At 38.8% G+C, this 17,994-nt stretch overlaps 1 protein-coding gene across 1 annotated transcript in view; it reads right to left on the bottom strand.

The window, feature by feature from the left end:
• CAMKMT (calmodulin-lysine N-methyltransferase) overlaps positions 1–17,994 on the bottom strand; it is a 641,387-nt gene that overhangs the window by 102,783 nt on the left and 520,610 nt on the right. The window contains exon 8 of the mRNA XM_082249844.1: positions 6,422–6,496. Coding sequence (XP_082105970.1) covers positions 6,422–6,496 — 75 coding nt within the window. The remainder of the gene's footprint in view (positions 1–6,421; positions 6,497–17,994) is intronic.

Below are 17,994 nucleotides of genomic sequence, written 5' to 3'. Positions count from 1 at the left end.
TGCTCAATCGGATTCAGGTCAGGTGATTGACTTGGCCATTGCATAACATTCCACTTCTTTCCCTTCAAAAACTCTTTGGTTGCTTTCGCAGTATGCTTCGGGTCATTGTCCATCTGCACTGTGAAGCGCCGTCCAATGAGTTCTGAAGCATTTGGCTGAATATGAGCAGATAATATTGCCTGAAACACTTCAGAATTCATCCTGCTGCTTTTGTCAGCAGTCACATCATCAATAAATACAAGAGAACCAGTTCCATTGGCAGGCATACATGCCCACGCCATGACACTACCACCACCATGCTTCACTGATGAGGTGGTATGCTTTGAATCATGATCAGTTCCTTTCCTTCTCCATACTCTTCTCTTCCCTTCACTCTGGTACAAGTTGATCTTGGTCTCATCTGTCCATAGGATGTTGTTCCAGAACTGTGAAGACTTTTTCAGATGTTGTTTGGCAAACTCTAATCTGGCCTTCCTGTTTTTGAGGCTCACCAATGGTTTACATCTTGTGGTGAACCCTCTGTATTCACTCTGGTGAAGTCATCTCTTGATTGATGACTTTGACACACATACACCTACCTCCTGGAGAGTGTTCTTGATCTGGCCAACTGTCGTGAAGGGTTTTTTCTTCACCAGGGAAAGAATTCTTCAGTCATCCACCACAGTTGTATTCCATGATCTTCCGGGTCTTTTGGTGTTGCTGAGCTCAGCGGTGCGTTCTTTCTTTTTAAGGATGTTCCAAACAGTTGATTTGGCCTCACCTAATGTTTTTGCTATCTCTCTGATGGGTTTGTTTTGTTTTTTTCAGCCTAATGATGGCTTGCTTCACTGATAGTGAACGCTCTTTGGATCTCATATTGAGAGTTGACAGCAACAGATTCCAAATGCAAATAGCACACTTGAAATTAACTCTGGACCTTTTATCTGCTCATTGTAAATGGGATAATGAGGGAATAAAACACATCTGGTCATGGAACAGCTGAGCAGCCAATTGTCCCATTACTTTTGGTCCCTTAAAAAGTGGGAGGCACATATATAAACTGTTGTAATTCCTACACCGTTCACCTGATTTGGATGTAAATACCCTCAAATTAAAGCTGCAAGTCTGCAGTTAAAACATATCTTGTTTGTTTCATTTCAAATCCACTGTGGTGGTGTATAGAGTCAAAAAGATTAGAATTGTGTCAATGTCCCAATATTTATGGACCTGACTGTATACACACACACACACACACACACACACACACACAGGTGCATCTCATAAAATTAGAACATCATCAAAAAGTTAATTTCAGTAATTCAATTAAAAAAGTGAAACTTATATATATTTTATATAGATGCGTAACACACAGAGTGATATATTTGAAGCATTCTTTTTTTTGCTGTTGATGATTTAGGCTTATTGCTAATGAAAACCCAAAATTCCATATCTAAGAAAATTAGAATATTACATAAGACTAATAAAAAAAAAGGATTTTAGCATCTCCATAAAGCTGGTCAGCAGAGGGAAGCATGAAGAGCTCTAGAATTTCCTGGTAGAGGGCTGCGCGGACTTTAGACTTGATGAAACAAAGTGGGCCAACACCAGCAGATGACATGGCTCCCTAAATCATCACGGACTGTGGAAAAAGTTGCATATAATTTAAAAATCAAGGTCCCAGAGTCTGGAGGAAGAGTGGAGATGCACAGAATCCAAGTTGCATGAGGTCCAGTGTGAAGTTTCCATAGTCAGTGATTATTTGGGGAGCCATGCCATCTGCTGGTGTTGGTCCACTGTATTTTATCAAGTCCAAAGTCAGCGCATCCGTCTATCAGGAAATTATAAAGCACTTCATGCTTCCCTCGCTGACCAGCTTTATGGAGATGCTGGTCAGCAGGACTTTTTCCAGCAGGAGATGCTGGTCAGCAGTATATTTTCCAGCAGGACTTCCATAAAACCTCAGTCTTAATAAGTTTTGTTCTGGGTCCTGGAGCCTTTGTAGAGCTTTGGGTGGGATAAAGCCTCCCTTGCTAGGTCCACATCTTACCTGGTAGTCAGACCTCATTATATAGTCTCAGCTATCCTTAGGCCTTTTTTATATGTGAGATAATTGATGCTCAGGGCATTCTCTCTCTGCTGTGGAAAAAAAAGGGTGACTGCTAGCAGAATACTCCTGCATTGAAACTGTGCTTGCTGCCTTGCTAGGGTAATCTTGGACTATTCCTGAGATGTCATAGCTATAGTTTATCCAGAGAAAGCAAGACTTTGAGAAATGCTTGCTATCAATCACAGAACTTCCAGTGACAAACTTCTTGAGGACGGATCTCTTACTACCCATCATTCAGACTGAGAATTCTGCCTATCTAAGGGCACTCTTAGGGGAGAAAATGCATCTGTAGCTGAGTTGTATGTTACCAGTTTGCATTTTAATAATATCCAATTAACCATACAAACATATCTTAATTAGTACTAACTGTGTTTACTGTGTATGATATTACATACTTATGCTATTAAATTAGGCATAACTACCATTTAATGATCTATATATATATATATATATATATATATATATATATATATACACACAGTGCCTTGCGAAAGTATTCGGCCCCCTTGAACTTTGCGACCTTTTGCCACATTTCAGGCTTCAAACATAAAGATATAAAACTGTAATTTTTTGTGAATAATCAACAACAAGTGGGACACAATCATGAAGTGGAACGAAATTTATTGGATATTTCCAACTTTTTTAACAAAAAAAAACTGAAAAATTGGGCGTGCAAAATTATTCAGCCCCTTAAGTTAATACTTTGTAGCGCCACCTTTTGCTGCGATTACAGCTGTAAGTCGCTTGGGGTATGTCTCTATCAGTTTTGCACATCGAGAGACTGAACTTTTTTCCCATTCCTCCTTGCAAAACAGATCGAGCTCAGTGAGGTTGGATGGAGAGCGTTTGAGAACAGCAGTTTTCAGTTCTTTCCACAGATTCTCGATTGGATTCAGGTCTGGACTTTGAGTTGGCCATTCTAACACCTGGATATGTTTATTTGTGAACCATTCCATTGTAGATTTTGCTTTATGTTTTGGATCATTGTCTTGTTGGAAGACAAATCTCCATCCCAGTCTCAGGTCTTTTACAGACTCCATCAGGTTTTCTTCCAGAATGGTCCTGTATTTGGCTCCATCCATCTTCCCATCAATTTTAACCATCTTCCCTGTCCCTGCTGAAGAAAAGCAGGCCCAAACCATGATTCTGCCACCACCATGTTTGACAGTGGGGATGGTGTGTTCAGGATGATGAGCTGTGTTGCTTTTACGCCAAACATAATGTTTTGCATTGTTGCCAAAAAGTTCGATTTTGGTTTCATCTGACCAGAGAACCTTCTTCCACATGTTTGGTGTGTCTCCCAGGTGGCTTGTGGCAAACCTTATACAACACTTTTTATGGATATCTTTAAGAAATGGCTTTCTTCTTGCCACTCTTCCATAAAGGCAAGATTTGTGCAGTATACGACTGATTGTTGTCCTATGGACAGAGTCTCCCACCTCAGCTGTAGATCTCTGCAGTTCATCCAGAGTGATCATGGGCCTCTTGGCTGCATCTCTGATCAGTCTTCTCCTTTATGAGCTGAAAGTTTAGAGGGACGGCCAAGTCTTTGTAGATTTGCAGTGGTCTGATACTCCTTCCATTTCAATATTATCGCTTGCACAGTGCTACTTGGGATGTTTAAAGCTTGGGAAATCTTTTTGTATCCAAATCCGGCTTTAAACTTCTCCAAAACAGTATCTCGGACCTGCCTGGTGTGTTCCTTGTTCTTATTGATGCTCTCTGCGCTTTAAACGGACCTCTGAGACTATCACAGTGCAGGTGCATTTATACGGAGACTTGATTGCACACAGGTGGATTCTATTTATCATCATTAGTCATTTAGGTCAACATTGGATCATTCAGAGATCCTCACTGAACTTCTTGAGAGAGTTTGCTGCACTGAAAGTAAAGGGGCTGAATAATTTTGCACGCCCAATTTTTCAGTTTTTTATTTGTTAACAAAGTTTGAAATATCCAATAAATTTCGTTCCACTTCATGATTGTGTCCCACTTGTTGTTGATTCTTCACAAAAAATTACAGTTTTATATCTTTATGTTTGAAGCCTGAAATGTGGCAAAAGGTCGTAAAGTTCAAGGGGGGCGAATACTTCCGCAAGGCACTGTATATATATATATATATATATATATATATATATATATATATATATATATATATATATATATATATATATATACAAAAGTAAAAATAATTTTTCTCTACTTGAAAAATGGAAATACAAATATATTACATCAAAATATTTTACAATCCACAAGAAAATACAAAAGTGTTAAATATCTTCTTCTAATGTGAAGATGTTGCAGCAAAATATAACATAACATAAAATATATTTAAAGAAAAAAAATTGATTTTAATTTACCTAGAAAAATAAAGAAAAATATAAAAAAAATGTTTCAAAGGAAATATAACCATTAAGAAATGTAACAAACAGCTAAAATACAAAAATAAAGGATTAAAAGTAAAATATAGATGTTGTAACTGCTGTCTAAATTGTGGTGCTATGGAGAAAAATTAAATAAATACATAAAAAACCTTAAAAATCCAACAGTTCATATTATTGTTCAAATTGGATGGTGTGGTGTGATTATCATAGGCAGTAGAAGATGGCCATTGCTACTGTTGTTTTGATATTTGTGTGAAGAGCAAATTTAACTCTAAATCTGTTGGCAAGTCCTTGCTTCACCCACGTAATCTGGAAAACATCCATATGTGAGGCTTGTCTAAGCCCCTGAGAAGACTGTTGCCCTCCTGCTCATGTCCGCCAGCTCTCTGATCTGACTTTCATACTTAATCTGGTCTAATCCTACTGAGCATTAACTTCATCTGTGCAATGAAACCTGTAGTATCCATTCTAATATTTGGTGAGGAAGGCATTTACTAAATTACTTGCTGAAATCATATGGTGTTGTTTAGCTCTTTATTTTAATCAGATGATGCATCTCGGGGACACATTATCTGTGGTTTAGCTGCAAACCCAGGTTTGTCTTTTTATGAACAAAGAACCTTGCCCGTATTTGACCACTTCTAAACTGTTACTATTTGATGGATGTCACAACGAACAGAGTTACAGTAACAAACGATTTTCATAATATTAGGCTTACCGGGGCTAAAGTATTAAATGCATAAAAGCAACACTATAAATGTTTTACTAGGCAGTCAGTAACTTTCTCAAGGATATCCTTTAACAAAAGGCTGATTTATAAAAAAGGAAAACCATTAAAGGATAATCTATTAAAATGGCTTTCCAATTTAAAGCAACAGTACATCGAATGATAAAATTATGTATGATTTATTTAACTTTTGAATATATTGACAGTCTTTAGTACAGGTTAAAAAAAAACATGACATAAGTCCTTCCCAAAATAAAGTCCAGCAAATAAAAAAAAAAAGAGAAAGAAAAGGAAAATACACATCTTTCAATGTAAAGAAGCTGTAGCAGAACTATGAATCGAACTAAAATGGTGACAAGCTTGATTAATGCTATTTCTGACAACTCCACTGAAATAATACCTGTTCTCTTAATTACATGTTACAATATGTCGTAGGATGATTTATCCAGAGAATAAAGAATATGATACAATGTTCCTCCCTATTACCTTGCTGTTAATAACTGTCTACTTAACTTTAGCAGCCTTCAGAAACATCAGATATAATTTGCTTCTCTTCTTGAACGATTGACGTATACAAGTTGCTGATTTTTTTTTTTTTCCTTCTGTAAAGGTCTCATATGCATTTAAAACACTCTAAGTAGCTATTACAATTCAGCAGAAGACCACAGATCACTGGAAGACATTTTCTTATACATGAATTATTTGGGACCCCACTTAAGATAGCTCGTGTCACAACAGATTGTTAAAGCGGGTATGCTCAGAAAACATTATTTTGGCGATCAGTTGAATGCCAAAAAAAAAAACACAACCTTGCACTAATATCAATAGTCAGATCTTTAGTAACAAGTAAGCTAATTGAGCTGTTTGTGTTGATAAACTCCCTTTCCTCCAGACTATTCCTCCCTGAACCATAATTATTTGCAATTTGCTTAAGTCGTCCATTTACTGATACGTCAAGCATGAAACAGAGGCAATTTCACAAAATGGAAATGCTTCTCAAATTCAATCTTCAGGAAATAATGTGGTACAAGTTACTCCGTGATAGAAGACTACCTCATGACTGTCACATCGAGATGAATATTAATTTGTTGAGGTTAAGGCGGTTTAGTGCTTCATTTGTTGACTTTGCTTAGCCGTCAGAGAGCAGAGCAGTGCAATTATTCCAACAAATCTATTTTTCTCCCCCTCTTTTTTTAACATGAGTTACCATTTTTATGTACTTACCAGTCAGCACACATAACAATGTCAAAATGTCCTTCCAGTTGAGAGACATCTGTCTCATTATCCCACCGTAAAATGCTAAAGGGAAACATGAAAAAAATGTGATTTTAATATTTTGCATTTTTAACACCATGGATTTTTGCTACATTCACTCAATGATTGAAAAAGCAAAAAAAATGTTGGCAAACATATCTCATGATCACTTTTATCAAGTCCCTCAGGATACAGTGATCAAAAAAAAAGAAAGAAAACCAGAAAGGGGGTAAAAAGGAAAATAGTTTATTGTGTTTTGTAGTCCACCTAATGCATCAGCCAATGCAACAGCAGCTAAAACCCTTCTATAAAGTTTACAGCCAACCATGCATGTCAATGATTTGAAAATCTCACAATTTTTTCCTTTATTTCGTAGAAATATCCACTGATTAGGATACAGCCTAAAAGCAGACCATTGGCTGAGAACAAAAACTTTAGAAAATATCAAGCCATCCTAATCATCTTTTCTCTTGGATGGTTGTTAGCCAATGACGTGATCTGTCACACACTATCCAATCAACATACAGAAAAAACCCGCATCTGTAATGAGCTGTCTTCATCTTCCATCAACAGTGAATATTTTTTTGTGAAACAAATATTGGTGTTTAAATCATAAATATGAATAACCAATAGCTTCTGTCATTGCATATAGGTATTATGTTGCTTCTGCTAGAATTCTTAAATATTCTTAATAAAAACACATTATTAAAAAAAATATCAGCTGCACAGTTCAACAAATTATTAAAAGATATTTTCTATGTTTTTGGCAGCAGAAACTAAGTGAATGCCAACTGGCAAAGATGTTTTTTTTTTATATTGTAGAATATAAAGAAGATTTAAAGTGTTCCTGCCATGATTTGGCTTATGTGTGTATCTAAATGATCAGTCTTTAATTATTATAGTGTAAATGTGCAAGCTTACTTATTAAACAATTATATATTTTTTCTGAACATGATACAGTAACTTGAGCTTCAATGATAGTCGATACTTGTCAACCTTACAAATTTTACACACAGAAACTTGGAAGGAAAGTGTGCTATATAACGCGTAGCTTCTTTTGGAGGCCAATGTGACATGGTGACAAGGCAGGAGAAAGTTGGGAGATAGGGACAGAGCATTGTCATCCTATAACAGGGCTAGCCTGAACAAGAGCCTTCATAACAGGACCATCAGGAAAAATTCTAATGAAAGCTGGGAATTTCAAATAATGGAAAAATGACTTTTGAAATCACATTAGCATGTTAAAGCATTAATGAGTTGAGTTTACATACGTGAATGATTTGAAATACTTCTATCCAGAACGCCAAAATGTGACAAATAATGCATATTGTTTGGAAGATACCACTGTTTATTTTAAGGATTCTGAAAATCTGGTGCAAAAAATCTTTTGGTTTAAACATACTATGATCACAAACTGGATCTAAGCATGAGCTGTCGGTTTGAAGATAAAAGTGTATAAAAATCTAATTTTTTTCCTGTTTTAAATAAAATAGAGAAGTGTTAGAATATCAGTCACATTTTTATTTCTAACTGTCTCCTTGCTGAGGAGATTAACCTTTCCTGTTTGTTCTGATGACCATTGTCAAGTGAAGGAAAACCTAAAATTTTCATTGTCAGAAATAGAGGGCAAATCTTTCAATAGCGCCAGTTCTTCTGGTGACAGCTCTCCAAGAGGAGATTTCATTCACTTTGGGGAGATCCCCTAAAACTTCCTGTTGCGTCTTGAGACAAGACACAAAGAAACATCCCCCCAGTGGGACACAGACAGAAAAATAATATATAGATAAATAAAAAGATTCTACTGAACTTACCTGATACCTGTGCTTTCATGAATACCACCTACTGATACCCGCTTCTTCTGATTATGCTACAGAGTTCATTTGAATTTGTCTACCTGCTCCACTTAGTTGCAAAAAAATCTATACTTTTTGGTAATATAGGTGTTTAGATTATTTTATGTAACCTGATAATAATTTCGCTTCCAGTGTACAGTATGCAGCAATGAGGGCTTTTTATGTGCAAACCAACTGATCTCCTACACCAGATAATTTAACTAGTTTGTTCTCTATGCCAACCATCGATGCTTAGATTTACAATTAAAGTTTAGTGGATATGGAGATCTCAGCACAATTGGAGAAACTGTTTTTTAGGCGTAGTCCATGAATCTGCTGGGATTGAACCCTATCTACAACTTTTATAAATTATCAAAAACAAATTATTCCCCTAACTCTTCTATAGGTGACAGTGACACAACAAGTATTTAAAACAAAAATTATTTAAATGCTAGGCTTCAGAATATTTCTCCCACTAATCCTTCCTTGCCTCATAACAATTAGGAAGTTCCACATTTGTTGGATGATCTTCTACTCTACTCTAATTTCAAGTCTCTTGTATATACATCTTGAGTTGTGACACTACATTGATACTTGAAAGAGTAATAACGGTAAGTTGAGGCTTATAACATTAGACTCAGGACAGTGGTTTTGAGGATAGACGCTTCACCGAGCATCTCACAAATCGTCTCCTCCTCCCATATGGTACCTGCTGGTCTTTCTAAAGCTCCAATCCATAATTAAGTCTTAAGTAATTGTCCATGACCATGCTGACTCTTTCATCTCAATCCTTGTGTCATTAGTTATAGAGGTGATCCAATTAACAGCTGGAAGTCATAACCAATGGTGAACTCTACAAAGAAACCTGCAGTCTCATAGAAACTCTATGAGCACCTGTCTAACTATCACAGACACTTCTGGTGGTCTCTTTAAATTGCCTTCGCAAGTCATTTAATGAGCACCCCATCAACAATGCACTGGTCTTTGTTTCTCCACCACAGATGTTCTAGGTATTATTTAATATCTTACCTTTACATTGGAAAAAAAAAAAAACACTACTTGCAGTGTATTTCTTTTCATTTCAGCTTAGTTATAAAGTGTACATCTTAAAGCCTAACTCCAGCCAGATATAAGAAAATGTAATCAATAATACACCATAAAATATATTAATCAGTGTATGAACCCAAATTTGACCTGGTATCAGCATCTTGCAATCCCTGTACAACAGCACTCGGAGTGGAACTGGAAGACGCAGCTCAAGCAGCCAATCGGCTGTGCTCACAAGGAACATGCTGATAAGTGCGCATGACAGCAAAGTAACAGAGAGATGAGCACATCAGTCTGCTGCTTCTCATATCACTGTCCAGTCAAATGTTGGTGGTTGGACACCACCTGTAAATGGTGCTTAACTATAGAAGAGAAAAATTGTATTCCATTATGGCTATGGCTTTTTTACCATCAAAATGAATTGTAAGACTGTAATCAATTGCTACTATACTGCATCTGAAATCTACACAGAGTTTAAAATGAAAATTACACTAGACTTTAAAGTTTAGACCAGGGGTGTCCAAAATATGGCCCTCCAGCTGTTCAGGGACTTAAATTCCCAGGAGGCATTATAAATCTCTGTCATTCACAGACATAACTAGGCATGATGGAAATTGCAGTTCCTTAACAGCTGGAGGGCCATAGTTTGGACTTAGCTGGTTTAGATGGACCAAAAAGCGTAAAATAACTTGGCACACTTGCCTACCTTGGTTCTTTTTGTATTTTAGCACTGCCTCTGAAATGATACAGCTGCTTATAATATTTTACTTTACCTCCTACATAACTCCGTTGGTTTTTTTGGCCCCTATCAGACTAGTCTAGACCCCAGATCAGCTGCGTTCAGTACAGTGATAGTTTTTAGCACAAATGTTGAACTGCATACATTTTCCTGTATGACAACATTGATAGTATCATCATTCTTAGGCTTGATGATTTTATAATTAGAGTAATTGGGGTGCATAAGTATGCTCAAATTCTAACCAGTCATCCAACATCAATTGGCAAATCATGGACTGCCTTTTAATTTTAGCCCTCTGGATCCTGGAAGACCTAGTGATTATTAGGTTGGAGTAGTAAGTAGAAATACACTTTGTTGATTCCTAAACTGTGCCCTGATCACATGTGAGAGTTACAGGTAATGAAGGTATGCTGTATGGGTGACTCCGTGGATCTCCTGTAGAGAGAGATTTATCCTGGTCTTCTTTATGGAAGGCACGGTTAACAGTAAAGGATTTTGACGGTAACTTCACTTTCAGAAAAAAATATAGCAAATAAAAAATATATAATGTATACAATTGCTACACGAGGCATTTTCTAATTTAATGTTATTAAACATTAACTTTCCTTTTCAAATTTCAGTTGCTGTAATTTTCTGTAAAATTCAATACAATATGGCAACCAGGAGGCCTTCTGTACACCGATTGTGTACAGAACTTTCCCAGGAATATAATTCCCTGCTTGTGTGATTGGCTCAATGATTTTCCCAGAAGTCTGCAGATAGCAGTAAAATTTTAGTCATCCTCTGCCAACAGGAATGATAGTTTTGGTGAGATACTCCTTAAGGGTTTAAATACTTCTAAAGGGATGCAAATACTGCAACTTTCCTCATTAAAACACTGCAAGTGAGTCAGCTGATTATATTTACCACAAACATTACTATTAAGGAATCAGTATTCCAAGGCCATAGTGGAACATACAGCTTTTTCTTAAGAACAGAAAAAAAAAATTCTTGCAAAGTATATAGATTACCCAAAGGTAATTGTTTTTTTTTTTTTTTTTTTTCTCAACAAAAGTGGAGTTACTCTTTCACAGTACTGGAGATCATAGCTGTCTCTAGGTGTGAGGAAATTAGTTAGATATAAGGAATTATGCAGTCATTCTTAGAAAGTAAAAGTTGGCAAAATCCAGACCTGTCAAACATTGTGGGAGACGCTATGGGTATTTTTTATACCAATGTTGGGAATTTAAACATTGCAAGCTCAACCTTCTATGTGGTGCATCTAGCTCTGCACTAATTTGTAGAGGTAGCTGTACAAAAGGGAAGAGGCAGCCATCAAGCCCCTCCATAGAGTAGTCAACCATGGAAATCAGAATAAAAGAAAGAAAAAGAAAATAAAGGCATCCAGTAAGTCTTAGGTACAAGTAAAGATTTGATATAAAGAGTCAGAGAGATCTTAAGGGAGAAGTACAGCCAAAGATTGATCTGCACTCCTGTGATCCCTTTTAAGCAGACAGCAGGCTGAAGCCCACTGTCAGCTGACGTTACAGAGCTGGTCTAGGCACGGGAAAGATTGCACCCTAATGGTCAGGATCCGCCAACATGCCTGGACCGGCAACCGGCTCAGCTTCTCAGCGAGCCGCTGAGAGCCTGAGCCAGCCACTTCTGCCCCTCCAAAGCCCAGCACTCCAGTGGGGGGGGGGGGCAGGGTAGAGGGCCAGTGACTTCTCAGGAAGCTCCTAGAACCGATAGATCAGCGGTGTTTGAGCGCTCAGTTCTCAGCCTTAGAGGGGTTATACTCTAGTCTGTTAAATTATGCCAGCAAATTACCAGCTTTACTTTCAAATTCAAACAGTTTTTGTTATATTAAGTAGGTATAGCTCATGAGCTCAGGACCCCACTGCCTCCTGGGAATGCCATATCAGAAAACCATATTTTGTTACTGAGCTACAGGTGGCACATCTGTTTAAGCACTGGGGATTCCTCTCATGGGCATACACAACAAAGGTCTGCATAAAGTCCAATATCATAAACAAGTAGTGTATTCGTGCATGCATGAAAATACCCTTGCACATGCACAGATGTGCCACAGGTTTCTCCCAGGTCTGGAAGACCTGAGAGAAAACCGCGGCACATCTGCGCATGTGCAGAATACCCAAAGACGAAGGTATGGAAGAGTAGAAGGATAATATCCCTTAGGTGAAGTTCCTTTTTAAGTGAGATATAGCTGTTCATTGGGTCTGTTTTAAGATCAAGAATTTCAAAGGAGAGACTTTTAGCAAGTACAGCAGAGACTCTCAAATAAGAGGAATAAGTGGTAGTAGATGTCCTAGATACACCGTTTTTTTTTTTTTGGCCCGGGACTTAATAAGTGAGAATCTTGCAGGCACACTATATGTGGTTAAGTGGTGTATGTTTGTGTAGGAAATAAAACTGTCCATCTGAGGGTGAGGAAAAAGGGGAATAGCAATGGGGTGAAGAAAAAGGGGAATAGCAATGGGGTGAGGAAAAAGGGGAATAGTCCATACATCAGTGGATTAATATGAGAAAGCCAAAGGAAGCAAAAAGGAGGGTCCTGGGACAGATTAAGGAGCAAAGAATGTCATACCAGACAAGAGTAGGGTTGTTCAGAGTTTACAGCCAGGGTATATAGTTGAGAGGTTATTCAGCAGGTTCTGTTTTGTGATTTTTGTGTTGTAAAAGGTCCTTGCTACAAAGCCAATCTGTAGCCTCCAGTGGAGTATTGAAGAAGGTGGCTTTACCATCAGCCAAGATCTGCAGCTTCACAAGAAACAACAGTGTATAGGTTATGCCTTTTAGAATAAATCTCTTTTTTACTTCCAAGAAGAAGGCTCTCTGCTTTTGCACTTCAAACTAAAAGTTTGGGAAGGATATATGGTTGCCACTGTACCGAAGGTCACTGTCAATCTATCTGTACATGGAATCGCAACCTTATCTCTGAAACTGAAAACAATCAGTGGTCTTGGGTTAGCCCCAGGCAGGGATGCTACAAGGGGAGTGTGGTGCTCTCTTTCTATGATGAAAGCAGGTGAGAGATCCAGGCTTGACAGGGTAGCATTAAGCCACTTTTCAGGGAATGTTTCATGGGCTTTCCCCTCTGGATAACAAATGATGCAAAATTTCTCCTAGACCGATTTTCCAAATTATCTAGAATTCTCTATTAATTAAACGATTGTGTATCCTGTGACAATAGATAGACTGTATCCCTTTTATCCCTGTAGCCTTCTTCCTTGATATCATATCAATTATTTCATGTAAATTATCTGGTGATGAAATTCCTTTGATTGAAGGTAACAACACCCTAACCTCATCAAAACACCCATGCAATTGTTTAGAATCCTAAAAAGTAACATACTCTAAAGTTACAATTTAAGTGGCTGTGAATATAATGCCCTAATCGATACTCAAGTCACTTAAGCATTATGCCATATCTTATGGAGTTAAATACATACACATTGACTAATTACCTGCCAAGGGACTTGCAATTCTGTTCAGTCAGTCAAAATATCCAGGAACCCATGCCACAAAACACAGCCAGGTCCTAGACGTATCTTCAGCATACACTACAGTTAAACAACACAGCCTGGTCCATGACCTGCTGTGGCCTGCGATTGCATAATAAATAAGCAGCAGCACACCTATGAGCTCATCCCTCTGCTCTCCCTTTTGTAAACGTATTCCCTGTAGATTGAAACCACAGTGTAAAGCAAATAAGCCCTAAATATCTGACAATGCTAACCCTTTTCTCCCAGAATGAGTACATCATATAGTGTGTACTTGCGTCAGTCCACAGCAAGCATTTAGTTTGAATCCTATCTGCTTTCTCCTCTGTTTGCTATCTGCATGAGTGACTGTATGATACTGTATGATAGATAAAGTATCTAGATTTGTATCCCATTGGGGAGGTTGCTCGTCATTTCCTGTTCCGTAGACCCAACCGGATTAAAGAGGAAATCTTTAAAAAGTAAAGGATAAATCCTCCTAAACAGTTGACATGGGAAGAACTGTGCCTATTGGAAAATGCCATCTTTATCTTTGTTATGGTGAAAGCTGAAATGTTGGATTTTCCCTCAGCCTTGGCAACAATGGTCACCGAGACAAATAAAGAGAGTAAATCTAAAAGGGACAAAGACATTAATAATGTGAAAGAGGTTCTAACCCTTCATTTCTCTATCCACACTGAAATATACTGTCAGGTCACCTGTAGCCAGGTGACAACTGCACCCTGATGGAGGCAGGGATGCCGCACAAGGTAGTGAACCCGATAGCTGACTGCTGCGGATGGACAGGAACGTGAGCCGAGGATTCCCCAGGGCGCGGAGTCTAAGACCCAGCAGGTGTTCACCAGAGCCTCTAGTGGGGAGGATGGACTTGGCTGCAGCATGGCCCAGGTCGCGGCCCCTGGGGTCCCCCGGGTCACGCTCTGTAGGGAGAGAGGGGAAGCAGCCACTCAGGACACAAGGGATAGTGATGGGTAAGCCGAGGTCGGGACAACAGGCAGACAAGGGAAACCAAGGGACAGGCCAAAGGTCAGGGTCACAGGCAAACAGGAGTAGTAAGAGACAAGCCAAAGTCGGTACACAGAAAGGTAGATCAGGCACACGGCAGACAGGAAACAAATAACAAACACTGTTGAACAGCAAAGCAGACCTGCAGCGCGCCGGTCAATATGGACTTCCTGGAATGGCCTGGGGCGGAGCTAAACAGGGAAGAGAGATGACAAAAGCAGCGAGAAGGAAGAGTCTGGCCCCCAATGCAGACATGGGGAACAGGCAAGCTACCAGACATCATTGCATGTCCATGACATATACATTTTTGGCTGTATATAAACCTTAATGTAAATGTAATTTTTCTTTATTGAATACATAACTGTATAACCATGTCGTTTTTATGACTGCGTGGAGTTAACCTTTAATAAAAATAAAATCAGTTTTCATCGGTATGCAGTATGACTCGCATCTATTTGCTAACAGTTATATTAGCTCTCTAGCTGACTGTAAAGATGACATCAATTTGTGAATGTCTCAGAACTTTCTGCAATTAAATAGGAATGGAGCACAGGTTCTTGTTATTGGAAATGAAGCGTAGCAAAAAAAAAAGATGTTGGTTTTTTTTTAGACTCCTATAGCGGAAAATCATGCCAAGAATTTAAGAGCTATTTTTAGACATTGATCTCAACTTTTTAAGAGCAACATTGGTACTGCCTGTAAAACAAAGATTACTATTATTTCCAAAATAGTATTCCCAGTGCTGATAGGGAGAAGTTAATATGTGCTTCTGTGTCATCTCTAGACTACAGATCCCTCTTTTATTTGGTCTGCCTAAGAGATCATTTACAATTGTACAATTTCAAAAGTCTGCCTTAAATACAGTTCAATATGGGATTATACTACACAAATTCCTAACGGATAACTGCACTTTAGTAACAAATAGCTTCTCTGCAATTGGCAGCATGTGTGATGACAAAACATGTATATAAGTAAATGTAATTTAGAAGCAGAAAGAATTCATTCCACTGTCAAGCCTGTTCAAGGCCAATGCTGCCTTGCATCCTCCCGTGCTCCTGCATTCGGCGTGTATGCTGATAGGAGGTAGGGAAGTAAGGTTTTTGTCGGACTGGCTTTTAGTGAACAATGGCCATCTCACATGACACTGCCTCTTTTCCTCCTAGACTTCATGCTAGAACTCCTTACCTAGTGCAGGAGCTTTGAAGCAGAAGAGAAAAAAACATTGCCCTCTGGGTGATCTCTGTACATTGCAAGGATTTTAACAAACTTTGTTGCAGATTCCTAACTTTTGTTATTCTGAAGAAATCCATGTTTGTGCCTCTGTGCTGAGTGGGTCAAATGGGAGTGGTTTCATAATTATCTATCAGCTGTGGCAGCTGCAGAGCACTAATGAGGACAGCTGCTGGGCCTGCATCCCTTTAGATGTGTTCCTATTGGGAGTATCTCACCAAAAATGAAATTTTTGTTGCAGGGGATGCCAGAAATCTGACTTGCGTCTTAGTGCAGACTGCTGGGAAAATTGGTGAGCCAATCACACAAGCAGGAAATGATGTTTCTGGGGTGTGGTCAGTATACATTCTGTGTACAGAACAGCTTCAGGCGGCCATATTGCATTGCATTTTTATAAAATTACAATGGCTGCAGATTGAAAAGTAAAGGTAATTTTTATTAATATTCAATTACAATATGATTCTTGTTGCAATTGTATACGCTATATTGTTTTTTCTTTTTTGCGATTTTTTTTTACCAACGAAAGTGGAGTTACCCTTTAACTGTGCCAACCCTGGGTCCAGGCAGCTGAAAAAACGTCTACCACCTCTAACAGGTTCATAACTTTTGCTTAACCACTTGCCGACCGGTCCACGCAAATATACTGCGGCAGGTGATCTACGTGATTTTGTGCACACGGTCTAGGAGGAGTTTTTTAGACACAGCGGGAAGCGGGCCACGGGAGGAGCAGCAGTGATTGCCGCCGGCCTCCCGCGGGCATCACAGAAACTGACAGAAGACCTGTCTGCTTATGTAAACAAAGCAAGCGGGTCTTCTGTCACACAGAAGATAAGCTGGAACCCCGATCTCTCTGTGCCTGTCACAGAGCCCTTCCCCCACACAGTCAGTAAACACAAACAGGCATACATTTAACCCTTTGATCACCCCTAGTGTTAACCCCTTCCCTGCCAGTGTCATTTATACAGTAACAGTGCATATTATTTAGCATCGATTACTGTATTAATGTCACTGGTCCCAAAAAAAGTGTCAAAAATGTCAGTTAGGGGTCCGATCTGTCCGCCGCAATGTCGCAGTCCCACTAAAAATCATTGATCGCTGCCAGTACTAATAAAAAATAAATAAAAAGCCCAAAAATCTATCCCGTAGTTTGTAAACGCTATAACTTTTGCGCAAACCAATTAAAATTTGCTTTTTGGGATTTTTTTTTTCAACCAAAAAAATGTAGCAAAATACAAATTGGCCTAAACTGATAAAAAAAATTAGATTTTTAAAAATTTTTTTATTGGGAATGTTTTTATAGCAGAAAGTAAAAAATATGGTGTTTTTTTTAAATTGGCGCATTTTTATTTGTTTATAGCGCAAAATCTAAAAACCGCAGAGGTGATCAAATACCATCAAAAGAAAGCTCTATTTGATGGGGAAAAAAAGGACATCAATTGTATTGGGGTACAAGACCGCGCAATTTATAATTAAATAACGCAATCGCGAATCACAAAAAATGGCCTGGTCATTAAGGGGGTAAAACGTTTCGGAGCAGAAGTGGTTAACTGTGCCAACCCTGTAGGGTCCAGACAGCTGAATAAACGTCTACCACCTAACACAGGGTTATAACTTTTGCTTAACATTGCCAGTTTACAGGCCTATTGCAGGGAGCTGTTAGCTAATGTAGCCTTTCAAAGTATACAGTGGTGACCTTTTAGACCCAAGGACAGTTTTAAAGTGGAACAAAAGTTAAAGTGTAAGTTCAACTTTACAGAAAATCTGCAAGGTGAACTTACACTGGACCCCCTCCCCAGCTCTACTAGAGTCCCGTAATCCCCCACTGTTAGGCACTGGGACTCCGCTTCACCGGTCTGGGGATTCAAACACCCCAAGGCTTAATCTCCTATCCGTACCTCTCAGAGTGTATGGACAAGAGGCATTCTAATCAATCACAACCATCACCAAAAAAAAAAAAAGGCATTCTAATTAGTCAGCACCATCACATGGGCAATCAGAATCTGTCTAGCCTGTCCTATCAGAGCTGCGAGGAGAGGAGAGAAAACCAGGAGGATTTCAAATCCTGGGACTGGTGAAGCAGCATCCTGGTACCTGATGGGGGGATTGCAGGACTCCAGTACGACAGGACCGGGGGGGGGGTTCCAGTATAAGTTCACCCTACAGATTTTCTGTAAAGTTGTACTTAAC

This window comes from Pelophylax lessonae (assembly GCF_965119305.1).
Source record: "Pelophylax lessonae genome assembly, chromosome: 3".
NCBI lineage: Eukaryota > Metazoa > Chordata > Amphibia > Anura > Ranidae > Pelophylax > Pelophylax lessonae.
Note: the sequence above shows the minus strand (reverse complement) of the source record. Positions and strands in the feature narration are given on the sequence as shown.